Here is a 25,360-nt window from a genome sequence, read left to right as displayed (position 1 = left end):
AGATAGGAATTTTGGGTTTTCATGAGCTGTATGCCAAAATCATCCGTATTAAGACAATAAAAGACCTGAAATATTTCAGTTAGTGTGCAATGAATCTAAAATATATGAATGTTAAATTTTCATCATGACATTATGGAAAATAATGAACTTTATCACAATATGCTAATATTTTGAGAAGGACCTGTATTTGTAATTCCAGACTTTATTCTCTATCCTGTGTCCTTCCTTCCTTCCTTCCTTCCTTCCTTCCTTCCTCGTTGAATTCTTTCTTCCGTTCTTTTCCTTTTTTGTATTCTGTGTGCCCTTCCTTGATTCATTGTGCCCTTCTGTCCTTTTTAGTGTCCTTTCTTGCTTGCATCTTTTCTTTCTTTCTTTCCTTGTGCCCTCCCTTCCTTTCCTTCATTCTTCCTTCCTTTCTTCTTTGTGCCCACTCTTCCTTGTGTCCTTGTTTCCATTCTTTTCTTCACTTCCTTCACTCTGTCCTTTCTTTCTTCCTTGTGCAATTTCTTTCCTTACGTATCTCCTTACTTCCATTTTTGTTATCCTTCTTACTCTTCCTTCTTTCCTTTCTTTCTTTCTTTCTTTCCTTCCTTCCATCCTTCCTTAATCTGGGAACCCTTCCATTCCTTGTGTCCTTCTCAGCCGGTCTAGGAGAACCGTGTCTGTCTGAGTCTCTACTGAAGCTGTTAATGTTCTGCTCAGACTCCATTTACTGCAGCAGTTAGTTTCAAGGTTTTTTGGAGAAGAATCACGTCACGCTCTCTCGCTGTCATAAGCCTGAGCGTTGGAGGAGGGAAAAAAAATGTCTGGCTCTTTTTTTGCTGAAATGTTAGAGGAAATTAAATCATTTCTAACCAAGGTTAGCTGTTTGGGCTCTTTCGGTCGTGAAATACATGCTCTATTATCTTTAAACAGCAGTAAATATTTTGGTATTAACTTATTCTGGTTCTTCTTCTTTCTAAAGAAACATTGCATTTCTTCCTGATTGTGGATGCTGTGCTGAGTGGGGTCCTCTCCGAAGCTGTAAGAAAACTATTGATTTTTCCTGAAGCCCCTGGGGGGCTGGGGTTGCATAAATATCATCATGTTGCCCCCCATGTGGACATTTTGGACAGATCTGATAACTCTAAAATCTCAAAGGAAGCAGAAGGTGAGGGTTGCATGCAGTAACCACAGTAGTTCACTGTAAACATGATTGATTGTTTCTAAACCTCCAGGCATAAAAAAGCTGCTGCTAAGTTCTCAGTTGTTTTCCATTTCTTTTTGATATTTAGAAAAGCATCATGCAGATTTACTGATTTTAGAGCTCTGCTCTTGGTTTTTATTTGTTCAACTAATATTCTGCACCAAGTGCTGCAGCTGCACATTGTTTTATCACTTTGATAATACTAACAATATGAATGCTGCACAGCTTGACAAGTAAAAAAATGTACAGTCTGCCTTACATTGTTGACACCCACTCTCCATCACGTCCTTCAGAGACAATGCAGATGTTTGTCTGGACTAAGAATATTTACAATTATCCATCTGGATCACTTCCTTGTATGGAAAACATGTTTCACTTTTATTCAAATGACCAGACTTTATACAGTGCCTTGCAAAATCATTTATACATTTTGTCATGTTGCAACCACAAACTTCAGTCTGTAGGATGTTTGCAAATGTACGTCGGCTAACCCCGGTTTGCCGCTCTGGAGGACATACAGAACAGAGCTATAACCAGACACTGCTGCTGGAGCATCGTTAGAGAAAAGGACGTTTCTGCGCCACTGCAAACTGTAGCATCAAGAGACAAAGAGGAAGAGGTCATCAGCACAAATCAAATACAAGCATGATCTGAGCCTCTATCTTCTGTTAACTAATAAAGTAATCTCATAGCCAGGCACATCAATTTCTCAAACAAATCTAGACAGTAACTCTGAATTTTATAGTTTTATGCAGACAGGGTACATGTTGAATTTAGGCATAGCACAGTGTGGCTTACTGACTTGTAGGTTTTTAAATTAAAAGCTCGTGGATGGTAGTGCTCGCCAACAGTTAAATAAAAAAAGAAAAAGAAATCTTACCTTGCCATAAATGAAAGCTGAGTTTTGGTTTGTGGAGGCTACAAACCTAACTAGATGCAGAGTGGTTGTTTGCATCACTGACCACATCAAGCAGTTCTCCATATCTATGTAGGAAAAGTTCAGCTGCCAAAGCGCTCATTATTCTGACTAACGTTTTCTCTTTGGTATCTGGTATGTATCTACCAATTGAAATTCGAATTTCCTTGGAAAACCACTCAATCATCCTTTAATAACTACTACCTAAGAAGCAGTCAGGAAAGCTGTGGTGACTCTGGAGGAGCTGTATTTGCTCAGGTGAATCTGATAACCCTGATCTGTATGGAAGAGTTAGAGGAAGAAAGCCGTTGTTGAAAGTCACAAGACGTCCTTGTTTGCAGTTTGAAACTAATTATATAGGAGAGACAGCAAGGTGCTCTGCTCAGATGAGTCTAAAATTCAACTTTTTGGCCCACAAGCAAAACACCATGCATCCCCCTGAAAAGTGTTTTAGGTTGCATATTTGTGTTTTAGAATGGCCCAGTCAAAGCCCCGACCTAAATCCAATTGAGAATCTGTGGCCAGTTCTTCTTTACAAAGTAGAAGGAATAAACATTTCAGCCTCAATATGTGCAAAGCTGGTAGAGACCCACCCCAAAATGATTCAATTGAAAGGTGGTTCTAGACGTGTTGTTGCTGTAATTAGTCAAGTTTCAAATGAGGGGTATGAATACTTTTATTAGGCATTCCAGCTGATGCACCGATGCCACTTTATGAAATGTTCTTTAAAGCTTTTAGCTATTTGTTTGGACTAATTGGTTAATAAAACAAACCATTAAAAGACAGATGAGCCATGCAGGCCATGTCTGTTCCTGGGCTACACAAATATATTTTATCTAACCTTTATTTACAGAAATTAATAACAGTTGTTATGATTGTTTAAGTCACTTATTTGGTTATTTTGTCTTTACAAAAATAATTGCTGTTTTTCCCATTTGTATTTTGCTTCTTTTTCTGTCTTTGTTGTTTTGATTTAGTTTTAAGACTCTTGGACAGCGCTCCATAAATGCAGCTTATTCCTCTTTTGTTTCAATTTCACGTGCAGATTGAAGTGCAAATTAAATGTCTAGAGTTGTGTCTCAGCCTTTAGGTGATTGTAAACTAAACTATAGCCTAAGATCACAAAGTTAAATTCATATGAGGAACCAATTATCCAAGGTAAAACTGACAAAAAAGAACTCTTGATTATTTGTTGCGTAAAGTACTTCTTGCTTGAGTCAAAATGATGCAAGCTTGTTGTCCAGATAGCTCAATGATGATTAAGTAATTTAACAGTCAATTAGAAGAAGTAAATTAGAATTAGAAGAGAAGCCAGCCCTAGAGTGATGTGTTCTCGTCTGTGTGATCGAGTTAGAAGACGAGCAGCTGCATTCTGAAGGCCAGAGAGGGGCAGCCTGTCTGACCCAGAAATACAACATATTACAATATTCAAGGCGTGGGGCAATAAAGGCGTGAATTATCTTTTCAAAATAGAGCCGATCACAACTAAATTGTGTGACACATTAAACTGAGTGCAGAACAAGTTGGACAGGATGATTGCTTTGGAGTTAAAATTCCCAATAATAAAAATAAGATTAAGTGTTAAAATATAAATTCTGGGTCACTAAGGCAGTGAGTCTGCAGACTATGAGAACAGTGGATGGACCCACATGTCTAATGGCACACTTAGAGTGGATGCACTAAATTCAGTTTTGGTGCAGTTCAGTTTATTCATTTGGCACCAATTCACAACACACGTCGTCTCAAAGCACTTTACAAAAAAAAAGTCAACTAAATCATATAGATTCCAAGTCATTTAAATCTATTCCACTTAGATCCTAATTGTCAAACAGTTCAGTCAGATTCAGTTATTTATTCAAATTGGATAAAAAGTTTTTCTATCTAAGGAAACCCAGCAGATTGCATCCAGTCAGTGACTTGCAGCATTCACTCCTCCTGGATGAGCATGTAGAGACAGTGGACAGTCACTGGTGTTGACTTTGCAGCAATCCCTCATACTGAGCATGCATGTAGCGACAGTGGAGAGGAAAAACTCCCTTTTAACAGGAAGAAACCTCCAGCAGAACCAGAACCAGGCTCAGTGTGAGCGGCCATCTGCCACGACCGACTGGAGGTTTGAGAGAACAGAGCAGAGACACAAAGAGAACAAAGAAGCACTGGTCCAGGAGTACTTTCTATAGGAAGGAAAAGTAAGACATAATGGTAGTAGCTCCTTTAGTGGCTTCATCTAGGAGAGAAAGAACAGCTAAGCAGATGAACTCTGAACCAGATAGGACTGCATGGCACTGCAGTTTGTAGCAGGTTGCCCTGCAACAGCAAGGCTTCCAGCTGGGGGTCTTTCTGCATGGAGTTTGCATGTTCTCTCTGTGCATACATGAGTTCTCTCCGGGTACTCTAGATTGCTCCCACAGTCCAAACACATGAGAAAGACAGCTAAGTGGATGAACTGAGCCAGTTTTCAAGTCTAGATGATGAAAGAGAGCCCATAGAGTTAGTCACAGTAGAAGCTCAGCTATGTCTAGGAGAGAGAGGGTTAAACACTGAAAGACAGGGTCAAGTGGATCATCTGTAGAAGGTGAGCATTAAGTTGTTGGCATCAGCAGCTCAGCCATTCTCCACCTTCAGGAAGGTGCCAGAGGTAGACACAGAGATAGGTCAGGAGTAGCTTCTAGTGTCCTTGTGGAGCCTGTCAATAACTATCTGCTGGACAACAGTCAAGGGAAAATCCTTTTTATTTGTGTTTTTTATAGGAACCAATATTTGGATTTTCATTAGAAGTGAGCAATATTCATTAAAATAAATAAGCGATATACGCCACTCTATGTGTAATTAACCTATATTAGTTTCATTTTTTGAATGGAATTACAGAAATAAAACAACTTTCTAATGATTTTTGAATTTATTGAGATGTACCTGTTGGTGGACGGGTAAAAAACGGCACAAGGCGTCTCCGTCTCTTAGTCAGGCTGGCCCAGTTGGACACCACTGCAGGATCTAATAGCATGATTATAGCCACACTGTGTCACAGCTCCCCATGGGCCCACCTACCCACCCCCACCCCACTTCTAATTTGTGCTTGCTAAATACATCTGGTCCAGCATTTTCTCAGTTTATTAGCCAGCGGAGACGGAGCTGTGACTGCATAAGTGCTGACGGCAGCGCGTCTCTGAGCAGAGCCGCAGGATTTAATGCATTTCTGAAGTGGTTGTGTTCAAACAGAGGAGGCTAAGCTTCAGTGGTTGAGCTGAAGCCTGCTTCTCCTAATGTTGTCATGTGAGCCGAGGCAAATTACCTCTTCTCTTTATGGAAATAATTTGATGTATTTATTCTTTGACAGGTAATAAACAGTCTCAATTAATTCATAAATTTGATATCTTATTCAATTAAGCTTAGATGTGTTTAGTTTTATTTCTTAGAACCCGGGAGGAAAGAAATGAAGCTGGTGATCAGTTCAGCTGAATAAATAAACACAACTGTCCTTTAATTGTCCTCTTTTTAATAATGTCTTGGCTGGACATCTGAGAAAGGAACCTCTTGCATAGTAATGTCTTCCTCCTCCTTAACAGAATAACCACTGGAAGACAAACCAATCACGCATAAGGTCGTGACCACTGACAGGGGAAGGGAATAAAACTGATCATCTCTTCAGCATGGCACCTGCTAGTGGTAATGTCCTGATGATGTGTCTAAAGGGGTAAAGGTTGAGCATCTGTGGGATCTAGACAAACAGCCCAGATCCATGGAGGCCACACCTCACAGCTTACAGGATTTAAAGGATCTGCTGCCAACAGTTTGGTGTTAAATGCCACCTTCAGCGGTCTGGTGAAGTCTATAGTCAGAGCCGCTTCTTCGTCCTTCGGTTGCCAGATCACCTGCCTCCATCTCGCCCTATGCTTTGCCTCTTCAACTGTCACACCAACCATGTTCTCCTTCCCTATGTGAAGGTGTCTTCTCTGTGGTTTTCCTCCTGTACAGCACGCTCCATCTCCCACATTCCCTTTCCAATGTATCTCTTCTCAGAACATGTCCCAACCATCTCAACCTTGCCCTCTAACCTTATCTCCAATCTTAGCTGTTCCTCTGATCTTCTCATTTCTAAGCCTGCCCATCTTGCTCTCTTTCCTAAATATCCTCACTGAATGCACCCCCTAGTGGCTGGGGCAATACTTGCTTTACTTATTTATAATTAAAAAGTATCTGGTAGTGGGTCAAATGAACCAGGTTTATCTCCCCACAGGGAGCAGGATGGTAAGATGAGTAAGAAAATATTCAAAGCTCACTGTGTGCTTATGTTACAGCAGAAAAATAATTAAGAGTTTTACAAATCTTTACCAGGGGTGCCAATAAACATGAAGGATACAGAAAAACTTCATTATTAGGCTTCTTAAACATATAATAAGAGTTTATCTAAGCCTGAGATAATTTGTTGACTTTTAAAAAGTTTAAAACTGCAGTTCTTTAAGAATAGATTGATTATCTGATGTCTGGTTTTAACACAGAAGCAACCCAACAATATCTTATTGGTTGAACCATCAATCCCACTACTTTTCATTAATTTACATTAACATGTCTTTAAAACATCCATTAAAAGCTAAACTGCAGTTGCCAAAAGCTTCCGACATATACAAAGTTTCAAAAGCAGGCATCGGAAAGCCTGTTGGCAAGATCCGCCTTTACTGAGCCCTTCGGGGAGCCTCCAGGGGAGTGGCTCCAGAGTATTGCAGCCCCAGGCGCTGTCAAACATGGCTTCGGATCCTCGTCTGTATCTTGTCGCGTTGAAAGAGAAAACATAAAGTTGCCCTATACCTAAAGGGCAGTCTGGAGTTACAGTAATGGTGTAGAAACTGTGATTTCTTGGCTTCAGGAGGGACTCTACAGCTGTAATGCAGAACTGACTGTGCAGCTGACCTGTTTTTTGAGGGAAGTGCATCGTTTTTACCGTCAGCACCACTGAGCACATGTGGATTTTCCAAGCTAACAAGAAGATTTGAGGATCTGGGTGATGAATTTGATGTGGCAAGAAAAAGAAAGACTTTGTGCTTGAGATGAAATGTGTCATATCTGAGCTCCAGCTGAGTGCGAGAATCCTAAATCCTAAATCACCACCAGCAGCAGAGCTCGTATGTCAGCCCTGCTTAGCATGCACGCTGTAGTGGGAAGAATGTTACCAAAACACACAGAGCAGAAGGGGGAAGTAGTTTATCTCCCCTGTGGACCCCGTCTCTTCCTCTGAGCTTTCAGGTTGTGTCCTCCTCCTCAGCTTCAGATGGTGTGGTTAGATCCCTCAGTAGTGTCGCTTACAGTTAGGTGGTCTGGACCTACTAACTGACTGCATCACTGTTCTAATAGCTATTTGATATTACTGTTGGATCATTTGACTGATTTCATATCTTTGTGGTTTTGGTTGTTTCGCGCCTGCTTTTCATGAATTATAAGGGGGGACATTTCATTACTTCTTTTCTGTTCTTTCTGCATCTTTACCTTTTACTTTCAAAAAATCAACCACACATTATGAATCATTATGAATCTTATTATAAATCTGACATAACTCTCAGTGTTCTAAATGTTTGCACAAAACACATAACAAGAAGATGACTTGAATGCAGCATCCTTCTCTAACAAGCTAAATTCATAGGTTTAAACTGCATTGTGTCTAGTAAAACGTTTGGTGGATGGAGGATTACAGTGTTGGGCTGTTTTTCTTCTAATGCTGCTGCATACAAGATAGTTCGGGACATGGCTGTGCACCAGTGCAAAACGCAATGGCCATAAAGACATGGATGGGAACCTCAACATTCTAAAGCACATTTAGGATGAATTAGAGCAGAATCTACGAGCTAGGCCTTCTTGTCCAACATAAGTGTCTGACCTCAAAAAATGCGCCTTCGGAAGAATTTTCGCTGTTAGCTTAAACTTCGGCTAATACAACACCATAGAGTGAGGGTGGCCAGATCACTGATTATATGAACCAACAATGAGGTCATTCTTGTGTATAACACATGTGTATTTTTTTAAGGTGTTGTGTAGAGATTTGAAAAATATATTTATATTTATCAGTATTTTTAGTTTGAAAACTAAATTCCCAGAAATCATTTGGGTGTCTTTATAATCATAGGTCTACTTTTCCTCTCTGACTCACTTATTACTGCTAGAAATGAGTCAGATGCAAAAATAAATAAATTAACTTGATAAAATCCTCAAGAAGAAACTTTGATTTAGAAGCTGCTCCAGTTCAGTTTCCCCTTTACTTTGATTAGACACATATTGTGTGCTCCACCGCGTGACTGCACTTCTGGATCTACTGAAAACACACATGAAGAATCTCCTTGTATTTTATGCTGAAGCACCGTCCTTCATTAACCTCATAAATCCAAATAAAATAACCCGCTGTTGTCAAAGCATAGACTGATGAATGACTGAGGAAGGTGCTCTGATTACCATCTGTCTTTCCGTGATCATTTCTACGGCCTGACAAGGCGTTCTTTGGACCAATGTTTACTGTGTGCGCTCACTGAGAATATGAATGTTACAACATGCATTATGGATCTGAGATCCCAACTTCAGCAGAACCCCAAAGCACGATGAGGAATTGTCTTGTTTTTGTCCTATCAGCCCTCTTCACTTCTCTTATCAGCTCATTTGCATGATTAACAGAAGCTGGCGGCATCCTCGCTAGCAGCTGCCATCATGATTTTCCCAGCTCTGGTTTATGTCCTGCTTCATAAAAAGTGTCACAGCAAAGTGCTTCACATGTTAAATTCAGCAATCAGAGTTTTCCCTCCAAACCCGAATGTCTGTTTAAAACTTATGGGGCCATGCAGCAGAAAAGAAGATCAACACTGTCACTTTAAACAGGGTCAATTTTAGATGTTATCTATAATATATTGAAAACTGAAAGTGAAAGATACAGAAACTTTAGCAGTAAAAGTTATATTCATGCATATTTATTACGTGTTATTTAATAAAATACAGTAAAACTAACTTTCAGTTCCTATTCTGTAGCAGAGTAGGGTTTAATTTAGTTCATCTGTGTTGATCCAATCGAAACCCTGCAAAAAATATGGGGCCAATAAGGAACGTGTTTGATGCAGTGACCCCACAGAGTGATAAATTACTCATTTAAGCATTCCAGATATCTGGTGAGTCCGTATATCGAATTTTCAGATCCACCTGGCTGCACAGCGACATTTGCTCTGACATGTTTGATGCATTTTCAAGCTTTTAGCCTCATCTCTGGCCATCGTGACATGACTGTATTATCCTCACTGATCAGACTTTAAAGTCCCGTGACAAATAGTTTGCCCTCTAGAAAATAAAATGCCCCGGTCAGTTTTTAAATTTGCTTTGCTATTTCATTGCAAATTGTTATTTATAATCCCATACTCCAAACCAGTTTTTACATTCTGTTTGTCACTAAGGGGTGTTAAAACAAAAGAAAAACGGAGTATTGCTGAGAAAGACTATTTGTGACTTTCTCCATGCTTTTAGTCACATTTCAAAGACTTAAGTACCAAATTTCCTCTCTGCATGATTTTCTGACTGGTCAATTTCACTTGATGGATGATAAGAAGTAAGGTTGCTAATATTCAGCCTGTCTGCAAGAAATATCTACCTTTTGCTGTGAAATTAAGAAAACCTGATGAAAATCTTACAACCATAATTTTTCAGATAGGCTTCGCACTTTGGCCCCCGATTTGTTCTTCAGTGGTATATACTTGGATTCTTTACGGCTGTAATAGAACTCCTGATGCGAGAACACTGAAGTGGTAATTTCACAACAAGAACCCCATTGAAGTGATTCTTAGGGCGGACCAGGATGAACTGGAACTATAAATCCTGCTAAGACGTGCCAGAATGATCTCTGAGGCTGGGTCCAGTTGAACCAGTTAATGGTTACAGCCTCTCCCAGCCATCATTTATACATGGGGCACATATTGGTAAGAAATGGGTTTAAAAATTGACCCAAGTGGTGCCCATACAAGTAGACTATTGTGAGCTCACAATGGTAGGAAATTAGAGGTGTAAGCAGTAAATATGATCCAAGGCATCAAAAAGAGCCATTTGTTGTAGACGGTGAGAGTGAACGCAGCACTAAATTCATTTATGCACAAGTCACAACATTTGGTCTTCTGCTCTGTTTATGCTCTTTGTAAAGTTTTTAATGTAAATAACTGGATTTGTCTGCCGTGTTGTTCCTGCATGTTCCATAACCAGCTGAGGAGATACCAGCAGAACATGACATCTAGAAGTGTCAAACGTGCACAAATCAAACAAAAGGAAAACATAAAACAGGAATATAAATAAATTCCCACCAGTTTAAATTCCGAAGACGATCATTATCCTCGTTACCTTTTGCTTCAGCCTCAACGTCCATCTTGGCCATATTCTGAGTCAAACAAGCAAGGCAGAATCCATCAGCAGGAACTGTCAGATCTTCATCTAAGATCTTTATTCCTCAGGGAAAAATGTCCTTCAGGCTGGAGGAAAAAGCTTCAGAATCATCCAGCAATGTTTTCTAAAGCCAACAAATCATCTTAAAAGTTGCTTCTTTGTATCAAACCCAGTTTGTTTACACCTATATTTAATAAACTACCCCAATTGGTGACCTGGATGTTCCCTCTGCAATAATAGAAGGATTTTATTTTAGCGTGTTTATTAAAAACTTTATATTTTGGGGATTTCCAACAGTGGAACATTATAATTCATTATCCTGCTGAGTCTTTTTGCTTATAATCACACACTGCTGGAATGAAATCAACCTTTAAACACAAACAGTGAAATTGTAGATTTTAGTGATTTGGCTGAATTGGACAATCACTGAAGTCACACATTATTAACTTTCCTCACTGCCAAATAAAGTTAACATTATTCTACATATTTTATACAGTTTAATTTGTTTTTAATAATTGAATTGTTTATAAAAAATATCATGTAAGAGTAAGGCTGGTTCTAGTTGCAACAATGAAAGTTAGAATTAGATCATGAAGATCTTTAATTAAATAGTACTGCTGGAAATTGAAATGACAATATCAATTATGATTAACCCACATTTTTCTGACAATTTTCTCTTTCTTCTCCTTTAGCTTCATCATCTCAGCCACTACAAATATACATTGATTGTGAGCATAAGATTTTTTTTGACTCTTGAAATATAATATATTAACAACTATTACATTGAAACAGTCCTTTCAAATTGTGTCATTGTTATTGTAGTGATATTTGGGAGGTGATTGCAATTCTATATATATTGTGCACCTCTAGTTAGGACTGATTTCAATCTAATCTCAATCTCAATATTATTTCTATTCCTCATTTTATGCTTGTATAACATGACTTTGTGCCAGATTAGACTAAACAGCAGCTGGCAGCATCTTCTTGCATTAGCAAACTGCAAATCAGATTTGATGTGTCAGACTCATCAACAGTAAAACTTTGCAGCTTTGCCTTTATCCTTATATTTGTTCAGTGTTTTTTGGTTCGCTGACAGAAGTCAACCGCACAATATTTTCCATTAATGAAAGCATTCAGTGCTCTTTGAATTATCTTGTCCATTCACATTTCCAAATATCTTACATATGTTGTTAAAGTCTCAGTAGCTTCTGCTTCTGATTAGTAAGTCAAGCCTATTCATGCAGCATCAAATACTTCACCCTAATGACATGTTGCGTTTTATGCAATTAGAGATTCCTCTCTTCTTCACATTTAAATACGGCCTGAAAGCCGACGGACTTTGCAACCGTCCCTGTTTGACAGCTCCATTATTTCCAAACGCTGTTCCTGAAAACACTTTCAGAGTGTTTCCATTCAGTCCTCAAAATTTGGAAATGTATGGATATTTAATTTAATCGGATTTAATTCTAATCTGAATGTATTTTATTTAATAAGCAACCTTGCATTCAACTCGTTGATCATTTTGTTGGCCTAATAAAATGGACATTTAATTTTTGCTTTACGTTCAGACCGTCTTAACTCAATGTTTTAAACTGAGTTTGTCCTTCTTGCTGATCAAAGCATTAAAACACTTTTTATTTTTACAATCAAAATAAAGGTATCCCAGATCACAAACTGTGCTTTAAAGAATTTAAATTTAATGTAGAATAAGCTTGTCAAGATTTAGCAAGTCTGAATATTATAGATTTTAAAATAGGGCTCATTAATTGTCTTCAGAGAGGCCAAAAATCTGTGAAATATCCCTTTACCTCTCTGGCTAATCAGATCCCAGGTAAATGTTCAGACTCTAATAAAAACTGACAGACAGATCTGTAAACTTGTGTCTAAAAACGTATAAAATCCTGAAACCAAAATCTACTCAGTAAAAAGATTTACTCAGAACTTTAAATTGTTTACATCAAATCCTTGATTTTCAAAAGATCTTTTTATTGAATGAACCTCTTCAAAGCTACACAGCTGTATTGAGTTGTTAAGATACGTTAAATTTTTGTTAAGACTATAAAAACCAATCCAGCTCACAACAATCAATCAGTCTCATATCTTAAAATCATTCTGATGAACAGATTCTTTACTTTTCCACTGAGAGATTTTTACCACATATAAAACAGCAGAGAAGATTTCTGTATATTTGTCAGGATTAATATCGATTCAGGATTAACACTGAAATTATCACTTCAGTTAATGAATGTAAGAGGAATCAACATTAACTGGTAATCAACATTTTCAAGAATTAAATTTCTTAATTACTATAAGATCTACTTACTGCTGGTTAAGGTAAATAAAAAGACCCAATAAATCTAAAGACCTTTAATAAAAGCCCATTTTCTACTGAAAGTCCCAGGATTTAAATACCTGGGATTTTTTTAACAGGTAAATGTGTGTGTTTTCTGATTCCACTGTTCTGAAAGGCCTCATAAAATCTATTTAAAACAGCCTGATGCCAAACAGGACGTTGTCAAAAAACAAACTGCACTACACCTCCGGTCCACCAGGTGGCAGTAATAAGAACCCAAAGGCCAAACAAGCAAAGCCTGAGCTAGAAGACAGTATTTGTTCATGAAACACCATGCAGCTTTTTGTGCTTGTAGTTTTGTATCGTTCTCTGTCACAAAAGTACATTTAAATATGAATCTTATATAAAGTAGAAAACAACAACAACATGCAGGTCTTAAATATGACAGGTGAGAGGAAGTCAAAACACTGCAAGAAAGGGTCCAATCATCATTATTCAGCACATAACCGCATCCCTCAACATTCCCTGGGTAATCTGAAAGTCCTATCTCCAGACCAGGACCTTTTTCTCCTGGAAAGTGTGGACCCGGGAAATTTAAATTACTCTGGTAACATTATGTCAAAACGCACAGTGGGCTTCTGGGTGATGGCTTAAAATCCCTACGATGGAAAAGAGGATATTCTTGAGAGGTTATTTGGTTCTTCATTAAATGAACGCTGGTTAACTCTCCTCTCAGCAGCGCATGGTCCCAGGAGAGGAGCCATCATGTGGGGCTGATCCACCAAACAGAGCCTGACTCGGGGTAAATCAAGAGATATGTTATGTTCAACACCCAATTTATAATAAATTATTGTTATTTGTTTTTTAAGATATGTTTTTTAGACTCCGTGAGATTGAAAATGTCAACAACTTATTACTGGAGTAATATTACCATCACATTGGGGCTGTTTTCAAATATTAACATTAAATCTTCTTACCAGATAAGAAACGGGTTTAAATTTTAAGGTTCAACACGTTATTCTCTGGTTCACTAAAGTTCAATAGTTTTGACTAATACTTACGGATACTTTTTAAAACATTTTCTAAAAATATTAAATAAGCGAGATAAAATTATTCATTAGAGACATTTTGAGGTGCATTTACGGGTATTTTGGAAAATCCAGCCTAAAAGGAATAAGAGGTATTTCATTTTGCTTTGACGTAAAAGTCTGGTGAGGACATTTTGAAGTGACCTGGAGGTGAATGGTCAACTTTGTCCTGACAGAGGGATGGTTAGCCAACAACTAAATGGTGTTTCTTCTAATTACAGCCTTTACTTCCTGCTGTTACAAGCCTGATCTCGTAGAACTTTTATATTTAAGCTTAAGTAAATGTGTGTAATAATCTTCATCCTTTTGTCTCTCTTTCTCATCAGTAGACATTTGAATTAAGCACTCTGTTTTACTTCCATATTTCCTAAATTGGAAGAACATAACCCAAAGCATTTTAGTCCTCTCTAAGTGGATTTTAATCTCCTTCTTGAGGCTTGTCTGTGCACCTCTAGTCTTATTCATGTTCGCATGGAAAGTCCAGGCTGGGAATATTATTACTCACTTAGTTACTGTTTTAATGTAGTTATCTGCACACTGCAGAGTGAGTGCATATTCTGGATGTCCTTATAATTGCATGTGAAGATCAGCTGATGTAGCACAGTCCTGTGAAAACGCAGAGCTTTTAGACAAAAAGAGAACCACTTCGAGGAAGGTGACTGAAGGCGTTATCTGACTCTGCCATTGTTTTCATCCCTCGCTGCTGTAAAATGCTGTTCTTTCTCTTTTCTTTGCACCACACAGCATCGCTGCATCTCTCACTCTGTTATGTCGACATTCCTAATATGCTTGTTTTTTTCCCGTCTTTCTATCCCTGCAGGCTCGCTGACGGTGTCCATCACAGACATGCGTGCTCCAGTGGTGGGGGGCTCCGGGGGGGTCTACGCTCTGTGCTCGGCGCATCTGGCCAACGTTGTCATGGTAACTGCCATCATCATCAGCAGCATTGTTAGGTCTAAAAGCAGATTTCAGAACAGAAACGCCCACCTACTGACATTCCGTCCTCACTGCTGCCTGTTTTCTTTAGAAGATGGAAACCGAAGATTTTCCGACCTATCAGATCACATGGATCTGAACTACTTTTTTTCACTGCCCAGGGCTTCGTGTGAGAAGGTCATTAGATAATAGAGAACAACATCTTGTCGTTGTCATTGTTTTCTGTACTTGCCTTGTTAAAACCTTTAAGTGAAAAGTCGTCCCAGAGGGCAAGGAAGCTTATGATTGGCACAGAAAGCAGATTCAGCTTCCCACGAGCCTTTTTCTTCTCAACATTCATGACTGTGTGCTTCCTGTCACCCTGGTCCTGTGTGCGATGCCTTCCATGTTCTCCTCAGCTCTCAGGGCGCCGTTGGTTGACGAATCACTGTGAGCCCGTAGCAAATCGTAGTAGCTAACGGTCTGCTCGGTCCGTTACACACGATGGCTGTTTGTTGTTTGGGGAAACCCTGGAAGGTGCTTCTTAGTTCTGCTCTGATGACAGTTTGTTTTTCAGGTTTTTTTGTCTTAAAGAAAACGCTGAACCTTTTTTCTTGTCTCCAGTCAGTAAATTTCAACCCAGCTGTCATCAAGCACCATCATCCAGTCCAGTCAGAACACATTTTCAGGTTCACCGAGGCTTCAACAACTGCTGTGTGTCTGACTCTCATGTCAGAGCTGATCAATGCTCAAATTCAACTTTTGGCATTTAAATAATACAGCACCCACCACACTTTCCGGCACCTGTGATGAAGTTCTGTCAAAAGGCCTAAAAATGTATTAAACTTTTATTGCAGCAGCAAATTCGGTCTCTGAAAAAACAGAAACTCAATATTTAATTTGACCTCCTTTATTCAGTGGGAGAAATAATTTTAGGGAACAATTGTTTTCCACAAAAATCAGAGGTCCCATGCATGTTGCACCCTAAATAATTAATATTAAACAATTGTGACTTTAAATTGATTCTTCATTAGAATGCCCAGATTTAGGTTTACACCTTGGAATGGATAATATTAGTTTTGAAATGGATCTTATTATGGATCTTCCTGCATGAATAAATTGGAGCTCATATAGATATAAGGGACTCCGCTGTTTAGTGATTTTAAAACAAAAAGTACAATTTTAAATTGGATCCTGTAAGTAAGAAGAAGCTGGGGTAGAGAGGCCATCCCTGGGGTTATATGGTCCTGTTTCATACCAGTCAGCAGACCAACAGCTGTATTTTGGACCAACTGGAGACAATGAGCAGAAGACTGGTCCAAACCAAAGTACAGAGAGTTGCAAATGACCCGAAGACCGCCAGCAAATCAACCTGGGTGACTTCATAAGTCATGAAATGACAACAAGCTCCAGGTGGGTCTGGGGTGAAAGGCAGACGTTATACCTACAGTTAAGCATGGTGAAGGTTCTGTAATGCCGTGGGCCTCTTCCTTTTCCAAAATCTATAGGAATGCATTGCCTCAATGACTTTTTGAGATCATAGAACATTTTAAATAAAAATCTGTCGGATTTTCCTGACCTGCACCTCATTTAGACGTGTCGAGTTCCTCCAGTGGTTCTTCAGTTCAGTGTCCTCAACGGATTCTCCTCTGTCCTGTAACTGAGCCACATCTTTGCATCCTGCTTCCTGTCAGACTGCAGCAGCATCATTTGCACCTCAGATCATCTTCTACATTCATCCCCTTTTCTATAAAACAATGATTTGTAAAAGTGCTGTGACCTTACCTGCTCTGCTACATCCCTAATTATGGTCACAGCAAGTTTAATTTATGCATTTCTTTTAAATTTTAATTGAGACCCTCTGGCACCGGGTCAGATTCCCTCAGTGTCGGACTTCAGGAAGAGTTGGATCACTGCAATTATTCATCCTGTGACATAAAGGTTTTAAAGAGGCTTGCTCTTCTCACTCCAGAGAATCACAGCGGTTATTTATTTCCCCATTCTCCTTTTCCTTTCAATGATTGGAGTCCTAATTAATAGAGCAACAGTGGACTGGAACCAGGAAGCGAAGAGGAGAATAAAAACAGCTTTTTCTCTTCTTTAAGTGCTTGGAGGGTTGTTTTTACTCTCATATGTGTGATGTTAGTTTGGGTTGTCATATTTCTGCACTGACCCCTTTAATTTGCTTTGTGTTGCAGAACTGGGCTGGGATGCGCTGTCCATACAAGCTGCTCCGCATGATCCTGGCGCTGGTTTGCAGTACGTTTTCTGCATTTACTCTCTAAACTTATTTTCCTTTACTTTAAGTTCAGTTTTTTGTTGTCTGCATGAAAACATCTAAATGTGCTTTAAAAACAGCTTGCATGTGTTAAGAAGATCTATAACCTACATTTTCAAGGTTTGTTGCTCATAGTGAGAGACAGAACCGACCGGACGTGCTCCTTTGTTTATCAGGCTTACTTCTTGTCCCTTTTGTCCACGCGAGGGCTGATTCCCTGCGACTGTCATTAGTGAGCAATATGTTCCCTCCATCTGGCCGGAGCCTGCCGCCCCCGAACCCTGCTGGAATGCTAGATTTCTCTTCACTGTTTCACAAACAGCCGATAGATAGTCCAAAATAAAGTCTGACACTTTCTCTTGCACGCTACAGTGCAAAACTGTATCATTATCTTATTTGCTCTGGGTTTATTGCATCAGCGCCGAGGGTTTGTTCAGCCAAAGGGTTGGTTGGTTGGTAAAGCAGGAGCAGGCAAACAGAACAGAACTGGAGCTCAGTTTTTGGAATAACGATACATTAAAATCCTCCAGCAGCTGTCCTTGAGCTGAAAAAGACAACATCAAATTCACATCACAGCATTAAATTCACTGTAAAACATCCAGTCATCCTGACACCCACTCTTTAATTTAACCTTATTTGTGCCCTTAGAAAGAAACATCCTGTGTTAAAAAAAAACAGTGTGACCACTGCCACTAGTATTAGCAGCCCTAATGATTCATTTAAAATAAATTTAGCAGAACCCTCCAGGTGGGTTTGGGGAGAAACCAGGATGTGGATGAGCCCCTCAAGCCCACTGTTAACTACAGTGGCGGATCTGTGATGCTGTGGGTCTCTTTCTTTGCCAAAGGCTATGGAAGCATTGTTAGACTGCATGGCATGCCAGGAAACTAAAAATGGGTCATCGATTGGTATTATAACAAGATAATGATCCTAAACAATAATTGTTGGTCAGGGTTATTTTTCTCAGTTCAACATCATAGCTCTGCAACAAGTTAGCATACCCATAGCAAGGGTGCCAATAAGTGAGGAAGGTGTTTTAACTCTGTAGGTAAACATTCACATTATGGTTCTGCAGGTACAAGGGAAAGATGGTCATTGTAGGTTTGCTTTTTATTTCAACACAATAATAATAATACATTTTTAAAAATTAGATAAACAATTGGATCTTTTTGTTAAAATGAACTCATAGGATTCTACGTCTAGCCTTCAGGTTTTGTATCATGAGTCATAAACTATTCATTGAAACCTCGGTCTGTGATTGGCCCTCAGCCGCACCGATAAACAGCTATTAATCAATCTTTCTCTGCTTTGCTTTGCTCCGTTCTGCAGTGAGTTCAGAGGTAGGCCGTGCAGTCTGGCTCCGTTTCTCGCCGCCGCTGCCCTCCTCGGGCCCCCAGCCTAGCTTCATGGCTCACCTGTCGGGGGCTGTGGTCGGCATCAGCATGGGTCTGCTCATCCTGCGCAGCTACGAGGAGAGCCTGCAGAAGCAGTGCTCCTGGTGGGTCATCGTCTTCTCCTTCATCACCTTCCTGCTCTTCGCCATCTTCTGGAACATCTTCGCCTATGAGCTCCTCGGGGTACAGATACCTCCTCCCCCATGATGATGGGCCCCCTCCCTGCTGCTTTCCCTTTTACTCTTGATTTCCTCCAAGGTTATACCCAAATGAGATGATTCAAACTAAAAATCCAACAAGAATCCTTTTTTACAGATACTTTGCAAATCAAAGAAATATTTCTCTTTCATTAAAGAGGGATTACAGTAGCAACAAGTACAGGTGAAAGCACCTCAGATCCATTTTGAGGAGCATTCTGTCTTTTTTATATTAATATATACAGAACCTCATCCACATCAACCTATCATTTGTTTTTCTTTTATTTAATTTATGCAAAGACCTCAAATAAGAAGATACTCAAGTCATCATATGTGCCTCAGGTGGGAAAAAAAAATCTTATTCTGCACAATTGGCAGCTGCAGTGCTCCTTAAAATTATAGGAGTCACATTTTACTTTAAGACTGCTGAGCTGGAAACTGCAGGAGAAAATTTCTGGACAAGCGGGTTTGTTTCTGAAGGCCACATTAAAGCTAAACCCAACAGCACCGTTGATGTATAGCAGCTGGTTGGTTGTCCCTGCTGTAGCTGTGTGGGGTCAATATGGCTTTGTCAAAGTTGCTGGCACACCAAACTGAAAAAAAAAGAGTTAGCAGTTATAAGTTTTAATTTTCAACTGTTAGTTTATTTAAAACCTAAAGTTTGGAGATGCACCAATCAATTGACTGCACATTGAAATTGGGACAATTTTTCCTTGATTGGTTCTGATTGGTCAGAGCAATTTTTCTCATCAGACAAAGGTTTTATAATTCTTTCATTTGCTACTACCTCTATCAAACAAAACTGCGGCACACTAAATTCCTCATTTACAGGTTATATTTCATATAAATTAAAAATCATAATTAGTCAGATTTCTAATCAGGAGGTCCGACCTCAAAGAAAACTGGAAATCGGTAGCATCAGACGCATCTCCACTAAAGATCAAAACACATCCCTTATTTCACTTTATCAGTTCATCTAGACAACATATTTCTTCATTTTCTTCTTTGTCATGACACCTACACTGTGGATACAGAAAATAGTTCACTCACTCACACACACACACACACACATATACACCTGACGTAAAGAGACAAAGTTAGAAAGGTGACTGTGAGACAGGAGAGAAGAGGCAGTCCATCAAATCCAACAACTGAACCCCTCATTGCTGCGCAGACATCAAGTTTGTACCTGCTCAGCGAGCCATGTAAAATATGCCATGTCATGCTCTGTGCTTTTCAAGACAACACACACACACCCACACACACACACACACACACACACACACACACACACACACACACACAGACAGACACACCAATGCTTTTCTCCAATTTGTCTTTGCGAGGAACAGCTGCCTGATTCTGTCGCTCAACGTGGGCGAACCAACGACAACATGTGAACCGAACACACGGTCGCCTCTCACTCCCGCAAAAACTGAACTGCAAAAGGCAAAGACGTGTCACTGCCTGACCTCTGACCTGCAGGGGTCTGTGTGTCGGGCCAAGTTAATACCTCAGTTTCTCATTCTTCTTAGGGACTGTATACATTTGTAAAGGAATGTAACTGTAAAGAAAAAATCAACAAAGGTGTTAATCTGTTGTCCCTGTTTTTTCTTTAATAGTGGATGTGTTTCCTGTACGTTCTCAAACAAGACCATATTTATTTGTATTTTCCCCCTTTGAAGGGGAATGGGGGAAAAATTTCAAATGGTGCAAAATATCTGGTATGATTGTCCTGATAAATCTTGTATGCGCTGGGAGGCTGGTTTATTAGGCAACCACCAATGAGATTTTATAAATCTTTAGTCAGTGCTTTATATAATAAGCCATAGGAGAGACTGACAGTATGGAGGGTTAAAGTGCCACAATTTCATATGTGAATTATTAAATAATTATTTCTTTATGTCAGATGTTAAATGAAAATAGAAATAAACAGATTAAATAAATCTATTCTTAATTTTTTATGGGTTAATAATAGATTAATTAAAGACAAATAATTGTTTTGGTTTCTCATTCTAACTTTGTATTGATACAGTTAGGTCATGATTACTTTTTTAATTACAGGCTCTTTCAAAGATATGGACGGTAATTCAGTGGGCGGGGCTAACTGTTATAGTTAAAGGTGATTCATCTCTGAATTCATGTTCAGGTTCTGATGTTTGGGTCAGAACCTGCCAGAGTGACAGTTCAAATGATTACGTGGCACACTACAAATAAATAACAATATAATTATGCATTATTTTGACATACAATAAGTTCAAATTTTTAATTATGAAAGCCAACACTTAGATATTTTATTATTATTGACATGTTTAAAAACTATGGATAGATTTATTTATTTGTTTATTTATTCCAATTTTATTTAAATTCTATCTTATTTAAATTGTTTGATTTATATGTATTTATAATAAACAAATATTTATACTTGTAATTTATTTGATTGTTGCACTTTGGGCCCCTCTATATGGAGGTCAAAGGTGCCACAATGTAATATGTGAATATTTAAATCAATATTTATTTATGTTAAATATGTTATACAAAATTGGAAATGCATACAAATAAATCAATTTATTCATAGTTATTTAAATGTTTCAAAAATATATTAGATACCTGTTTAAATTAAAAACAAACAATCATTTGTTTTCTCATATTAAAATTTTTTTGTAACATGTTATGGTGATTATTTGATGATTCATTTATTTTTAGTTACAGACACTGAAGGTCAGTCAGTGGGTGGAAATAACCACAGTTTATATTATTTCACAGAACAATCCAATAAAAACTGAAAAATTTATGTGTGTATATATATATATATATATATATATATTCTTTTTTTTTTTAAGTCAATTGTTTCAATTATTGATTCCCACATTTAACTATTTAATAACCTCTTGACTCATTTAAATAATAATGAATAGATTTGTTTATTTAACATATTTATTATCAGTTTTCTTTAAGTTTGGACAAATATAAATAATTATCTAAATTATCCTACATATTAATTGAATTGTGGGACATTTTCGCCCTTCATATAACTGATGACGACGGACGCAGAGGGAGGGAAGGTGCTTATTGAAGGTTTAAAACCTGCAGAAATGACTTTGAGGAAATGTGTGAGTGCGTGGATGTTTGATGAATTTAATTTGTTCCTGTCTGTGAACCTTTGGACTGTTTCAGATGTTATCATGTACCTTTTTTTTGACTTCCTGTTTATTTCATAGTCAATGCAGCGTTTTTGCAAGTGTCTACACCTCCAGGTCGCCCCTTCCCCCTGCGGCCTGCAGATGTCTCACTGCAGCTCCGCTAATAACAAATTACGGACGAGGTTTCTGTCATGATTCAAGCTTCTGGATAGCAATTACATGTATTCAATGCTACTTTCTATTTGTCAGTCTTTCAGTCAATAATTGAGTCCAAAGGCTGCCTGAGGGGATTTTTGAGGGCTGGTCTTGACAGTCAGCAGTGCTCAGCATTTGCTTCTGCCTGAAACGGTCAGCAGTGACAGAAGCTTCTCATTAAAACAGGGGGATGACTATAAAGTAGCTACAAAAAGCCATTTTCAGATCAATTTTAACAAGAAGATATCTGCCAATATTTGGCAGTCATGTATATTTGATGGAAACTTGTGCATATCAGGAAATATTACACTAATGCTTAGCATAGTCAGGTCTGCTGGTGAATAATGCATACATACCCTGTTAGCCTGTAATGAAGATGAAAGAGGAGGCCTCAGAGAGGTTAATGTGTCTCTTTAATTTAAGATTCATAGGAAATTAGAAGGTTTGGGGCAGTAAAAGGGCTAGTAAATGGATTTGCTTTGGTGGAGCACATTAACTGTGAATTCAACCCCTCCTGGAATAAAGGCCTTTTAGTAGTTGTTGCCCTTAAAATTGGAAATTAAGAACTGCTTGAGTTTCAGCTGCAGATGGATAAATGAGAACCTGATTGGAGACAGATCTGTGACAGAGAGATGCTTGAAACAGCAGACAAAAATGTTAAGATTCTGTTTTAAGTATCAGTGGGGTTGTGTGGGGCACTTACTTGTAGTCAGTATTCTACCTGCAGTAGACAAGCATTTAATGTGAACTTTGACCAGGTTCAGATCTGATGCTAACTGCTAAATACAGGTGTCAGTTCATGCTAAACGTTCTAAGGACGCTTTGTGTCCTTTCTGTCTGCTTTAGCTTAGCAGTCCTGAGACAAAGGAACAGGACAACCCACTGATCACATGATTCGCTCGTGACTCATCGCTGGCTCATGTACAAACCATGCACTATAGAAGTTCAGGTTTTTAGATGGCAGAAATGACCTTGCTTTAAGTGGTTGCCGCACTGATGAAAATTTCCTGATTCTGCAAACTGACTGCGGTCTACTGCAGGGAAGCTAATAGTCCACACATCGAAACCGTTCCTTTAATGACAAATGTTATCATGTTAGTTGTTGTTTGGAGGCATATTTACCTAAAGTACAGTGAAAGGGGCTGAGTCATTAGTTCATAGACAGTTATTCAGCAGATCTGTCCTATTTTTGTTATCTTTTTAAACTGTTTTGTAAAAACTCTGAAACATTTGTGCTGCTTTCAGAATGCATAATAACCTAACAGCATGACCTTTATTTCTTGGCTGTTCTAGATTTACATTGTTAGAAGCAGACTTTTTGTTGCTGTTTGTAAACAGTTAATATCTGTATTTTATTTCCAGATGCCAAGCCACTGTCCTAATGTGTCTAATGCCTTGTTGTATAAAAGCCCAGGACTAAGCAGAGTCCAAGACTGCTTTGTGGTTTGCTGTGTGATACGTTCTCTGTGGTCCTGTACAGAACAAGCCGTAGTGCTAACATCTGTAGCTGCTCTGTGCCAACAAGCTCAGCCAGGTTGCCTTTTCTCAGTGTTTCGTTCTTAGATTTAGGTAACTCTCAGTGCAGGACTGTAGCTCCTAAAATCAAATGCATTTGTAAACAAGAGACATTTTTTTCAAAGGGCACCAAAATATGCTGAATTTTAGCTTCGTTTCCCACATTTGTCTGGATCAGGGATCTCCAGCCACAGTCCTCCAGAGGTACTATCCTGCAGCTTTGAGATGCATGCCCACTACAGCACATCTGAATCAAATGAGTTTCTCGTTACCAGGCCTTGATTACATGCCGAAGAGGTAATTCCATCATTGGATTCAGCTGTGTTGGAGCTGGTTGCAAGGCTGTAGCTCTTGATGACTGGAGTTGGAGACCTCTGGTCTGGATAATATTACCAAAATATGTACCACAGAATCTCATTTAGATATATTCTGGATCTTAAACTCAGTTTCAGTGTAAAACAAGCAAATCTTGTTCATCAGAAAAGGTTTTCTGCTTTGCAACATCTTCTTTTTCCAGTTTCTGGCTTTGCTGCAGATTATTCATGCGTTCACAACAACTGAGCAACTCTTGGCCATGTAGAAAACCTTGCAGGTGATTTCTTAAAATGAGATTAGACAGGCAGTGCTGCTGTGGTAGTTTTTCATGAGCTGCTTTCTTGTATTGATAAAATGGTGCCAAGCTTACGAGGCTCAATCTCTCAGACCAGAGAAGAGATTGTGCCAAAACAGCGTTTACACAAAAAAAAAAAAGAAGCAGAAGAAGAAGAAGTTATTTTTCTCTGGGTCAAGATAAAAGTACCAGAAAACTAAATTTACATGTGGATAATTTATATCCAGGTCCTCAAGAATTACTTCACAAACTATTGTACTTTTTAAATGTTCTGAATGGAACCATTTTATATTGTATATATATGAATATATTTTGTTTTATTTTGTACTGTTCAATGTACTTTTGCTTTACTTTAGAAACAATATAAATAAAGAATAATACTGTGGCCACATCGTGCTGCTGCGTTGGATTTCTTCACAGCTTTTACCAAACAAACCTTAAACATTAAGTTCTTGTCAGAAACACATATACACTCCTCATCAGCATGAATTTTCATTAAATTTGGGCTTTTAATTCTTTATTTTACCCTTCTTTTCTGTGTGTGGACTGTGGACTGATAATTTAACAAAGATCTTCAAGGACTTAAAAACAAGAAGTTGGTGCACAATTTTAAATTGTTGATTTTTTTGATCAAAATTGTTTTATAGAAGCTAAAGTATGTAGAAACACTGATGTGAATTTTATTATTTAACAATAATAAATAGCCATGAATTAAAAGTGAACAAAATTACAAACAATATAGTACAGAAATATTAATGTATTTACAGACTAAATGCTGTGAATATTTGAAAAACTAGAAAAATACATATCTATGCATACAAATAGAAACTCTATCCAACAGTCCAATAATCTGAGCACTATATCCACAGCAGGAAGATGTACAGGGGTTGGACAATGAAACTGAAACACCTGTCATTTTAGTGTGGGAGGTTTCATGGCTAAATTGGACCAGTCTGGTAACCAGTCTTCATTGATTGCACATTGCACCAGTAAGAGCAGAGTGTGAAGGTTCAATTAGCAGGGTAAGAGCACAGTTTTGCTCAAAATATTGAAATGCACACAACATTATGGGTGACATACCAGAGTTCAAAAGAGGACAAATTGTTGGTGCACGTCTTGCTGGCGCATCTGTGACCAAGACAGCAAGTCTTTGTGATGTATCAAGAGCCACGGTATCCAGGGTAATGTCAGCATACCACCAAGAAGGACGAACCACATCCAACAGGATTAACTGTGGAT

General features: G+C 38.6%; 1 protein-coding gene across 3 annotated transcripts in view; it reads left to right on the top strand.

Moving 5' to 3' along the window:
• Positions 1-24,510, top strand: part of rhbdl1 (rhomboid, veinlet-like 1 (Drosophila)) — a 57,866-nt gene extending 33,356 nt beyond the window's left edge. For all 3 annotated transcript variants that reach the window (XM_047377886.1, XM_047377885.1, XM_047377887.1), the window contains 3 exons: positions 14,695-14,795; positions 16,988-17,048; positions 18,397-24,510. In XM_047377886.1, coding sequence (XP_047233842.1) covers positions 14,695-14,795; positions 16,988-17,048; positions 18,397-18,668 — 434 coding nt within the window. In that variant the 3' untranslated portion in view covers positions 18,669-24,510. The remainder of the gene's footprint in view (positions 1-14,694; positions 14,796-16,987; positions 17,049-18,396) is intronic.
• Positions 24,511-25,360: the final 850 nt, after the last annotated feature.

The sequence above is a fragment of the Girardinichthys multiradiatus genome, chromosome 10 (genome assembly GCF_021462225.1).
Source record: "Girardinichthys multiradiatus isolate DD_20200921_A chromosome 10, DD_fGirMul_XY1, whole genome shotgun sequence".
NCBI classification, from domain to species: Eukaryota; Metazoa; Chordata; class Actinopteri; order Cyprinodontiformes; family Goodeidae; genus Girardinichthys; species Girardinichthys multiradiatus.
The sequence above is the reverse complement of the archived record's forward strand: the minus strand, read 5'-3'. Positions and strand labels throughout refer to the sequence as shown.